This window comes from Kryptolebias marmoratus, linkage group LG24 (assembly GCF_001649575.2).
Source record: "Kryptolebias marmoratus isolate JLee-2015 linkage group LG24, ASM164957v2, whole genome shotgun sequence".
Classification (NCBI taxonomy): Eukaryota; Metazoa; Chordata; class Actinopteri; order Cyprinodontiformes; family Rivulidae; genus Kryptolebias; species Kryptolebias marmoratus.
Window position 1 is genome coordinate 17,884,335 of NC_051453.1, and position 10,708 is coordinate 17,895,042.

Here is a 10,708-nt window from a genome sequence, read left to right on the forward strand (position 1 = left end):
AAATAAGATTAATCATAACACTCACACGACAAACACACATTAACCTAACAACTTCCCTTACTCTTAACTCCAAATTAGAAGCTGAAAAAAGCTCTGCAAAAATATTAAATTCAAGCACCAAACTGACACATGAGCAGCTGCTGGAAAAACATGACAGGAACTATAAGCCGCCTATTTATGGATATCAGACCCCCGAGATTGTCAACGATATTCAGGCAGTCAATTAGTGAGCAAAATGAGACTTCTAAACATTATATTATATTAACTTAGCTGGTTAAACATCACAGAACAGTCCAGGCATTGAGTACTACCAGAACCCGGTCACTCCATGTCTGCATCAGCTGTCCGCTGCGGGATCGCCTGCGCCGTCTCCATCGGCGCCAAAGTGGAGCTCCGCGAACCTCCGGGCCTCCCCCGCGTCTGTGAACATTGTTTCTGTTCCTCTGAAAGTCACTCTCAGCTTTGCCGGATACAGAAGTCCATACCGAACTCCCGGTTTGTCCCGAAGAAGTGCTCTGACTCCATTAAATGCAGCTCTGCGTTTCGCGATCTCGGGGGTGAAGTCAGGAAAGATGCGGATCTTCTGCCCTTGATAGGCGAGGTCCCTCTGAGTCATGGCCTTCCGGAGGATCATTGTAACGTCGCGGTAATAGTGGAGTCTCACAACCAACGCCCGAGGAGGTCCCGTGTCGTCTGGGCGCCTTCGTAGAGCTCTATGAGCGCGGTCCACCAGCGGTAAATCATCCAGAGTTAGCACGTCTTTCAGGAGCTGCGAGACGAATCCGTTCAATTCTGCACCTTTCTCTTCCCCTTCTCTTAACATTGCAATCCGTATATTTTGTCTTCTGGACCTTCCTTCAAGATCCATGTATTTTTCTGTTAGCTGATTCATTTCTGTGCGTAGACGTTTTACCTCTGACTGTAGCACAGTTACCGCGTCTGCTGACTGTGTAGCCGCTCGTTCTAGCTCAACAATGGATGCGCCATGTTGGTCATTGGACGTTTTCAGGACGTGAATGGCATTTTGAGTCTCGGTCTTGAGGGTGAGGAGTTTTTGTTTTTTTCTTTTTAATGAAACACTTCATTTTAAGAACCAGTTTGTGTCCCAATAGGTTTCTCATTTTGCCTGTAAAATTCAGAATCCTGGCCCGCTGGTTTACTTTATGCCAAATAATTTTTTTTTTTTTTGTAAATTTTTTACAACAGATTTTTCTTCATGGATTTAATGATTTGCTAAGTGCAGATTGACCCGCACAGTTCTCTTCAGTGAGCAACATCGGGATTTATTTCCACAAATACAAGATGCAAAGAGTGTGCTTTGATAGAGCCCTATTGTTTCAATAAAATAAAACCTTTCTTATGCTCTTGATTGAAAACCGTTGCCTAATTTCACCTTCTAATAAACTGCTAATCTACCCTACGTACAGCACATTTTATTTTAAGACCTGTAAAAGTCTGATCTTTTTCAGTGATATTTATACAGAAATGTGGCCAGTTTCAAAAGGTTTGCAAACTTTTACATCATTTTAAACTCTGCAATAGACTAAAAACAAGGAGGACAAGTTATTTATTTTAAACTTCATTTGTTGAGTCTTAAAATTACTGGCATAGACCAAAACCTATTTACCTTAAAACAACCTCATTATAATTATCTGGTTCTTTTTTTATGCACTGTCAACTTTTTGTAAACAAAGATTTTTTTTTTTATTTATTTTTTTTATGTCAAACACACTAAGAGGGCATCTCATGTCCAGCAGCATGATATTTTTAAATCAATTTAGCTGTGAGAGCTTTGAATGACCCTCTTTGTTTTCCCTTTCAAACCACTCGGCACGTTTTCAGCTCACATTCCCGCCCTCCTCGCCTTCACCCCACGTCTGCGCACACGGTTCACACTTTGTGTCTCTGCATCCACGCAGGTGTTGATGTGTTCTCACATGGAGTTGTCATGTCTTTTGATGCCTCTGTGTTCCAGCGGATTGATCCCAGAATCCAACACAACATGAGCAGAGTAGCCAAGATAATATTAGTTTGCACCTTTTTGGAGAAGCACATGTTCAAGCATGCCTCACCTCAGCCTGCTGCCACTTCACGTGTACAGCCACTCTCACCGCAGGTCCACCTCCTGCAGGTCTGATTGTTTGGGTAGCATTCACAGGCCGGACCTTACTGCTACTTCCCAACCAATAGCATCGCCCTGCTGTGTCCCAACAACCAATGAGGCTCTGCAGAAACACCAGACCTGACTTTGCTGTTAAAGGACATTTTTAAATGACAGTTTACCAGATGTCTTTGTCTGTGGAAGCTTCCTCGCATAAGTGATGCCGGACACTTCTGAGTCTGTGTTTGTTGCGTAAGCAGGAGCGTGCACCTGCCTTCATGTCCCACATGTCAGCCACCATGACACCAATGTGAGGATTCTCCATCCTCTGAGTTTAAGGATCATCATCATCATTATCAGTAGATTACAGGCCTCCAGCTGAGATGTGACTCAGCGAGACGAGACACACAGAGAAGCACTCAGGATAAAATGGAGAGGAAATGTTGTGAATTATTCCTTTACTAGAGAGTGATCTAAAATATGAGAAAGAGGCAACAACTCTAAAAAATATAATGACCAATCGCGCTGTGTTCTCCTATTTTCAGGTGAGCCGTCCACACCCTGGAGACAACCCACTGGTCTTTCTCTTTCTGGTTGGTGGAGTCACACCTTCAGAGATTCGTCTCATCAAAGAGACCGTTGCCACTCACAAACCTGGTACCCAAGTAAGTCCACAAGAGAGTTGTCCTTTACTGTCAAATTAATTAAACCTAACCTAAAGATAACATTAACACTGCATTATTCTGCAGAGAAAATGTGTACATAAAGTGACTTAGCTTTCAGTGTTTGTTATAATGTGTCAAATGTACCGTTTTTATGATTTGTTTGAACCGGTGGGATGATTATGCAGCATACAACTTCAGTGGTTTTCAAAAATCTGCTGCAAAAAGGTTGAATTTCTTGTGGATTTTCTTTAATCCACGCAGGTTCAAATACATACAGACATTCACCTAAATCTTTTAGTAGGTGGTGCTAAACGTTCGTGAATGTCTTTTTAACTTGACAAAAACAATACCTATTAACTTCTCCATTGGTGATCATGATTGACTGCAGCTGGTAGTTTCACTTTGCCAGCATAAAAGGTTTTATATCACCATGGACTGGGAGGGAGCCGACCAAGAAGCTGTCCACATGGACCAACCAAATGGCTTCTGGAGAAAAGTTTTATGGTCAGACAAGACAAAGATTAAACTATTTGTCCACATTGATAAGAAGTATGTTTGGAGAAATAAATGTGAGGTTTATAAACCTAAAAGCACTGTCTAGGATGGTAGTGGTAGCATCATGCTGTGGTACTGGTGAATTGGCTAAAGTAGGTGGACTAATGAAGGAGGACCACCTCTAAATTCTTCAACTTCACCTCAGATCAGTAGCTAGACAGCTGAATCTTGGACACAGTTGGGTTTTCCAACAGGACAATGATCCCAAACACAAATCAGAACCGGTTTCTGTTTGGAGAAATCAGGCTGACATTAAGCTTGTGGAAGGGCCTTCCCAACGCCCCGACCTCAACCCTTTTAAAAGTTTGTGGACGGTGCTTAAAGCCCACATCTGTGCCAGGAAACCAACCAGTTTAAATTAACTTCTGCCAAGAAGAATGGTCAAATATCCATCCAGATTTATACCAGAAGCTTGTTGTTGGATACCAAAGGTGGGGCGTGGGGGTGCAACTTGGGACATTTAACCAAATATTAGTGGGGTGTGTGTATAATTTTGATCCATAATAAGTTCAAACCTGTGAACCCAGTTCTTGTTTTTAAAAATTCTTGAAGTTGTACATTGTGTAATCATTCCGACCTGAAAAAACAAAAAAAACAGTTGAAATAAATCATTTAACGCATAAAATTATTCTGACACCCAGGCATATGATGAATGCACTCATCAGTTCAAAAAGCAGACACTAATAATCATGAGTGCAGAGCAGAGTTTGACATTTAGGTGAGGTGAGTCACCTCTTTAGCCATGAAAAATATGACTACATGACCTCCCATAAGCACTGACCCACTTACATAGGTGGCTGAGATCAGGTGTAAAGGTGAGAGCATCATCCCATCTTTACACGTATCAGTGCAGGAATCGTACGCGGGATTGTGTGCCTGCCGCTTTGATCGGGCGGTCTAAGTGCTTATTACAGATGCAGTTCACGCTGACAGGAGAAAAACATGCAGATTAATGCGTTTTCTCTGGTCGAGAGGAGTGGAAAGAAGGTGGAACAGCAGGCTGCGTAATGTGGGTTTGTCAAAATAAAAGGCTTTCAAATTTAGGCCAGGGGCAATGAAAGGCTTGGCAACGATGAAAGCCTTCAGCGTATAATCAGGAGGGCGAAATAAAAATGGGATTATACAATAACCTGCAGGCCCGCACGCGCTCCAACCCTGAGACATACTGACATGTGCAACACGCGGTGTGCGAGTGCATGCAGGCCCAGTCATTGATGTCTGTGGACCAGCTGTTCCTGGCGGGTTTCGGTGGACGGGAAGGTTTGTTGCTCTGAGGTGTTGTCGATACAGTTCTGCACGAAACAAACATCCACTGAGTATTTAGCACACAGTACCAGGAAGCAGTTTTAGCAGGAAAGACTGCAGAAGTTTAAAAAAAAACAGAAATCATGTGCAGAAGAGAGTTAAAACAATCTAAAACAGGTTTCATAGTTGGATTCCTTAAAGCAGCACTGCATCCCTTATATTGCGCACTATTGGCATCATCTGAACCAGCACCACCGGGTCGTCTGTGGGGAAAAAGCTCTCAGTAATCAGGTGAGCTGTGGGAAAAGGAATTTTTCACCTTCTTAGGCATTGTCCACACATGACTGAGAATTTTTAAGCCATATTACATTCAGAAATGTTCCTTGTGCTCATAGCTCTGATTAGTCCAGATGGAACTACAATGGAGAACTGAGTGTGCACCTGCCTCACCACCATTTGACGCCAGGATTTATAATATCTCCATCGTCATGTCTTAAATCGTTTATTTTATTGCTGTTGTCTAAACTGTCAACATACGTGGGCCACCAGAACTACCTTAAAACAGAAAAAAATAATAATAAAATAGAGGAAATAATAAGCAATGAAAACTGAAACTTTCACCTATTTTCCTGATTCTATTTGCACCAAAGTGTTCAAATCTGGATTTTACTGCTTAGCAAAAGAAATGAAAATATTCTTATATACTCCCGTCGGGCTAGCATTTTCCCAGCTTCTCTCAGTTGTTCTGCCACCACGTCTCTGCTGAAACAAAAACAACTTCGAGCTAATTAATTAGTAATTATAGACTTCTTTCCTGAGTGGAATTAAAGAAGAATGAATATTTTTCAGCTCACACGTACAAGTGTTACCAAACTGTGCCAACCGTACAGCAGAAGTAGCTTTTTTTTCATGGTAATCAACAATCTCAAGGCTTAATATTCATTTTGTATTCATCTTGTATCACGCTGGGCTGCGACTGCTGGCGACTAGTTAGAGACACACAAAAGGAAAATATGGAGCTTTTAATTTGGAATCAGACTGAACTGGTTCTTCTAACTCGTTGACGTACAAACCTGACTGCAAATAAATTGCGATATTTGCACAACACTCCTTTGAGCAGCAATTTAGTCATAATGAGACTTAATTTTGGCCCCAACACATTTGAATTTAATCACAATTTATTCTTTTTTTTAGTCTTCAAACCCTCCAAAGATTTGTCTCACATTTCTCACACTTTCTTGCAGCAAACGTCTGAGACCCATTTGGGTTTCAAGAATAAATTCGCTGCGTAAATTTTTTTCCAAACGAGCTCAACATTCCCGCGACACCGGAGCGATGCTGCGCGACTCACGCTAGGAAATCGAGAACCCGAGGGAACGGGGTTCAAGACGTTTTAGAAACTCTTTTTTTCGAATGCCAGTCGCAATCTGTCACCATGGCAGCCGCAGCCCGGTAAGATGCAGGCTTGGGATCAGAGTTGGAAGAGGGCTAGCTGCTGCTTAAACCCCAAGCAGATTCCTAATCAGCCCTGAACAGTCAAATTACAGTTCAGAAATCCTTTAAAATGAAGAGGAACAAGACAAAAATGTACTAAGAATGAACATTTTCTGAGCAGAAATCTCCATTTTCACCCTCAAACACGGTGTTTATGTTGCTTGTACTTTGCCGTTTATAGTTGTGTCATCTTGACTGTTTTTCTACAATGAAGTAATTTAGTTTTAGTTCCTCCTTGCAATAAAATTATTCTACTTGTTTACTCAACTATAAGCCAACTGTCAGTCTTTTCTTTATGGAGACTTGTTATTGTCAGCCTAACGTCTCCGCCTTTGGGTGCAAACCTTCAGACTCCTGCAGCTCCTCACAGGTTCACGTGAAAAGCCCGTGCTGACGTTTTTCTGCTTTGCATTCAATGAAAAATAAAATCCCGAGCTTGAGTTGCGGGGGGGGGGGTGAGATCTGTAAATGCGACGGGTCCCACGTCTGAATAAGCATTTGTTGTTTGTTGAGAGGATATATACCAGAAAAACTGTAATAGGTGCTGCTTAAAATGCTTGTCTTTGTCTCCAAAACTGCAGACAGCACACAAACTTCCCCTCCCTAGTTATTACATTTGACCTCATCTTTACAAAGACCTTGTGTTGCCTACAAAAAGAAGTAAAAATGAATGTAGCTCTAGAAGCCTAAGCATCTTATCAGACGCATTCAAATCAAATTTACAAAACGAGCCTGCTGCCAAGGCTCGAGTGGCACACCTTGTGGATTACCACAGTGTCAGCCACTCACCGTGACCTTCATGTGTGCTTAAGTGTCGAGTTACACACGCTGACATATTTTAACCTTAACGAGTGTGTTTGTTTTGCTTCGCTCCAGGTGCTGGTTCTCTCCACCCGGTTACTAAGACCCACAGATATCCCCGAGCTGCTCTTCGCCACCCAGAGGCTGGTGCCCGACGTCGGTTTCTAAAAAGGGTCCGAGGAATGAAATTATATGTGAAGAGGAAATTTTCTGCAAATGAAGCCGCATAAAATTCTATGACATCAAATGTCGACAGAATAAAGCTGAATATGCGTTTTCAACCATGTGATGTTTGTCGCTCGCACACGGAACACGAGGCTCACTTGTTGGCCATTCACCCTCCACATGTGTGAACAGGAGGGAATGCTGAAGTAGCTGAGAGAATCAGACGCGTTATGTCACCGGCACATTTGAGGACAAATCTGAGCAGACTTGTTTCAGACAGTCTGTCTGCCAAGGCCAAGTATCGACTCAGAGCTCACCTACACTCAGTCCCCTCCTCCTGTCTTTATTTTCCCCATGAATCACTCACCCACCTCTTCTCTTGCATTAATAAAAAGGGCTTCAGCTAGAAGCAGTATAGCTTTTTATACAGTAAGGCTCTACAGGTAAGCTTTAGCTTCAGGTTTCATAGGAAGAGTGATTATTTTCTTCTGTTCTGAGAAAATCAATCAATAAAACGAGTTTTAACGGGTTTTCTCTGAAAAAATTAAACCTTCTTCAGTTAGCCCAACATCAATTTCATTTCCTGAGGTTTAGCACTGCTGCCGGCTCAGAAAGCAGCTGTACAGTCACTCCATTGTCTTCTTGTCTTTTCACCGCTGCACGCATTACCAGGACCTTGAGTTTATTCACGGGCAGACAGTCTGCATGCGTCACCGTCTTCAGACATCACCAAGGCTCAAATAATTTGAAATGTGTATAGAAAATTCAATATTTATGACAATTTGTTTTGTACCTTCAGATATTTACGTAATCAAATGCACAGGTGCAAAAAATAAAAAATAAAAACACAGTCAAACATAAGTTTTGATTTTTAAAATCCTTTTATTGTGCAGTGAGTGTGTAGCAGATAAATAGGCCCTTTGGACAATCATTACAGGGTGCATCAATGATCATAAACACCTGCTACATCCTGCGTCTGCTGCTCCAACATGCACATCCTGAAAACTCGAGCATTAACTACATACACACTGTAGATGTTGACAGACTGAGCATGACCACGACCACAGCTCCACCAAGTCCTGGCTTTGATGGTAAAACGCCAACCTTTGCCAGTGCCGTGTAGTTGCAGTCTAATTACTGCTCCTATGAGCCACTCTGCTAAAAATAAGCAGTCCTTCAGAGCTGCTGTTGCCAGGAGAGCTGGATGAACAGATTTTTTTTTAATTTATACGCAGTTTGTCACTTAATCAGCCTCAGGTGGCTGTCCTCAAATGCCTCTTCTCCTGAACAGAAGAGGCACAGCCTCCCAGCTTCCTGTAACGCATTTTCAGACATGACTGCTGCCCACCAGGAGGTCAGTACCTCCAAAGATCCATCTGCAGACACCGTTCAGCTCTCTGCCTTCTTCAGTCTGACTGACACAGGACATTAAATGGAGAAGCGTGGATCTCCTCTGTCCTTTCATTAGGACCACACAGGACCAGTTCCCGGTTTGGCAGCTCTCCTCACACTAGGGTGACAGTCCTGACTTTCGCCGAGAGCGCCTGCTTAAAGCGCCTCTTCAGGTCTTGCATGTTGGGTGACTTCGGCCGGGGGATGAGGGGCGAGCGTCTCTTCTCCGTGGCAGCGCCGGCAGGGGCGTTTGAGGAGCCGGCGGGCGCGGGCGGCTGCTTGGCTAGCTGGCAGCACAGTCTGTGGAACGCCTCGTGCACCTGGCTGTAGTCTTCGCTGGCTGAAACCTCGTAGGTGGAGCAGCCCAGTGAGCCCGCCAACAGAGGGCCCTGCTGGGAGTCGACGCGCCTCAGGTGCAGCAGGTCCGCTTTGTTGGCCAGCAGGATCACTGGGGGCACGCTGGCACCGCCGGCGCGAACGACCAGCTGGTGCAGCCGATCGATCAAATCAAAGCTGCCTCGGTCCGTCACAGAGTACACCAGCACCACAGCATCGGCCCACTGGATGGAGCAGGTCACATGGTCGGGCAGGCTGATACCATTATCAGTCATCTGAGAAGGGAAGAGGAGACTGAGTCAATCACACCTTCTAGAAAAATAACTAAAGTCAGATTTTTATAAGCAGGAGAAACTTTTGTAATGGCTGGAATGCTGACTGAGGCAGACAGGAGGGATAGCATTACTGCTGCAGAACAGAGGTGTGGGTGACTGAGGAGGCTGGATCTGGAGCAGGGTATCATTTACTCTGGCCCCAGACACCCATTACTCCAAATAGGAGATTAGACAGCCAGAATGAGGGGTTTATTTCAGGAAAAAAAAAAACTGATGAAACCTACACCCACTGCATGTCTGGTTACAAAACTGAGTCCAAATGGAGGTTTAGTTCACAGCCAAAGAGTCAATATGATAAAATTTTTGCACTCAGGTTACCCTGCAGATCTGTCATGAGTTTAAACCAGCCAGCTCAAAGGAAGAAAACTCAAGTCCCTGGTTTGTGTCTGAGGGGAATCAGCACCCACCTCTGCACCAGGAGTGTCCTGGACCTGAATGGTCACTTGTTCTCCGTCCACCTGGACCTCTCTGGAGTACAGGTTACCTGCACACACAGGGGGGAAAACAGACTTTAGCACCAAACACTTCAAAGAGGAGACTTTTTTTTTATTATTTTAATTGAAAAACCTTTAACTTACCAGCATTTCGCTCATAGTCTCCGATGAAACGCCTTGTTAAAAATCTCACCACCAGAGCTGAAACATTTCAAAGAAAGTGTTCACAGTTAACACTTAGCCAGCGCTTGTAACTCACTAGTTCTTACTCTGTTTAAAGGCTATTTTATCACCAAGACTGTGCTTTACTGAATGTGTTTTCTTACCTGTTTTGCCCACCCCGCTGCCTCCAATAACAGCTATCTTAATGACCCGGTTCGGGACCGAGTTTTCAGGCGAGGTACACTCCGCTATGGTCGTCATGTTCTGGATGAGTCGCATCGTTTCCTCCTTTATTCACTTCCGTCGAGAATTTAAAAAATAAATAAATGAGCGAATGAATGAATTCTGGGTGAAGTTAGTCCAGTTTTCCTGGCGAACCGTCTGAGTCTGATGAATCACCTGGAGCGCCGCTCGGAGTGACTGATGCTGCGAGGAGCCGCGCGCGGCTTTTATAAGCTCCCAGCCCTGCTCACATCTGATTGGACGCTGGAGGTCCCGCCCTCCCCCCCCCGCTCTTCTTCGCTCCGCCCACACGTGGGTCTGAGGTCTGAAGGAGCAGCAGGTGGGAGCTGAGGCTGTGTCCTGTTTACAGGGATACGGGATGTGACGTTTCATGGAAATATGCTGTCCTTGAGAAAATCAAAAATGTTTCAAAAAATATATCAGTTTGTCTGAAGGCAGCTTGATACAAAATAACCCATCCCGTTTTCATATTTTTAAATGTTGTCATCATTGTCCCTGACATCCCTGAGACTCTTCTTTTTCTTCTAGTTTCATTTTAATGCGACATGTTTTGTTTTGCGAGATGCCTTGTTTGCTCTAAAGTCAGAAGGGTCCAGCTCATCCTCTCTGCTGTGAGGCAGCTGGTGATCTGTTCAGACATGCCTCCTGATTGTGACTACACAGGAGGAAGGAGAGGGGTGTTTTGGCCAATTTGAGGTGGTGTTCTGTGTAAAAGTTATGAACAAAGAATATCTTACCTGTTGTAGATAGCTCAGTTTGGAGGAACAGTTTAAGGCTGAC

At 43.9% G+C, this 10,708-nt stretch overlaps 2 protein-coding genes across 2 annotated transcripts in view; one reads left to right on the forward strand and one right to left on the reverse strand.

Annotated features, from left to right (window-relative positions):
• The window catches only part of scfd2 (sec1 family domain containing 2), a 120,711-nt gene extending 113,574 nt beyond the window's left edge, over positions 1 to 7,137 (forward strand). Inside the window, exons 8-9 of the mRNA XM_037974139.1 lie at positions 2,647 to 2,766; positions 6,937 to 7,137. Of these exons, the coding sequence (XP_037830067.1) occupies positions 2,647 to 2,766; positions 6,937 to 7,029 (213 nt within the window). The 3' untranslated portion in view covers positions 7,030 to 7,137. The remainder of the gene's footprint in view (positions 1 to 2,646; positions 2,767 to 6,936) is intronic.
• Positions 7,138 to 7,888: 751 nt separating this feature from the next.
• Positions 7,889 to 10,106, reverse strand: rasl11b (RAS-like, family 11, member B). Its single transcript, XM_017423395.3, has 4 exons — positions 9,850 to 10,106; positions 9,668 to 9,724; positions 9,497 to 9,573; positions 7,889 to 9,029 (listed from the first exon to the last, which is right to left on the reverse strand). Exons 1-4 carry the CDS (start codon positions 9,962 to 9,964, stop codon positions 8,532 to 8,534), a joined length of 747 nt encoding a protein of 248 aa, XP_017278884.1. The 5' UTR covers positions 9,965 to 10,106; the 3' UTR covers positions 7,889 to 8,531.
• Positions 10,107 to 10,708: the final 602 nt, after the last annotated feature.

Excerpts from the sequence above, each read along its gene's own strand:
- rasl11b (XM_017423395.3), bottom strand. The coding sequence starts at position 9,964 with ATGCGACTCATCCAGAACATGACGACCATAGCGGAGTGTACCTCGCCT. Across the intron at positions 9,574-9,667 it reads AGACTATGAGCGAAATGCTG|GTAACCTGTACTCCAGAGAG; the intron begins GTAAGTTAAAGG and ends CTGTGTGTGCAG. Across the intron at positions 9,030-9,496 it reads AGGACACTCCTGGTGCAGAG|ATGACTGATAATGGTATCAG; the intron begins GTGGGTGCTGAT and ends TTCCCTTCTCAG.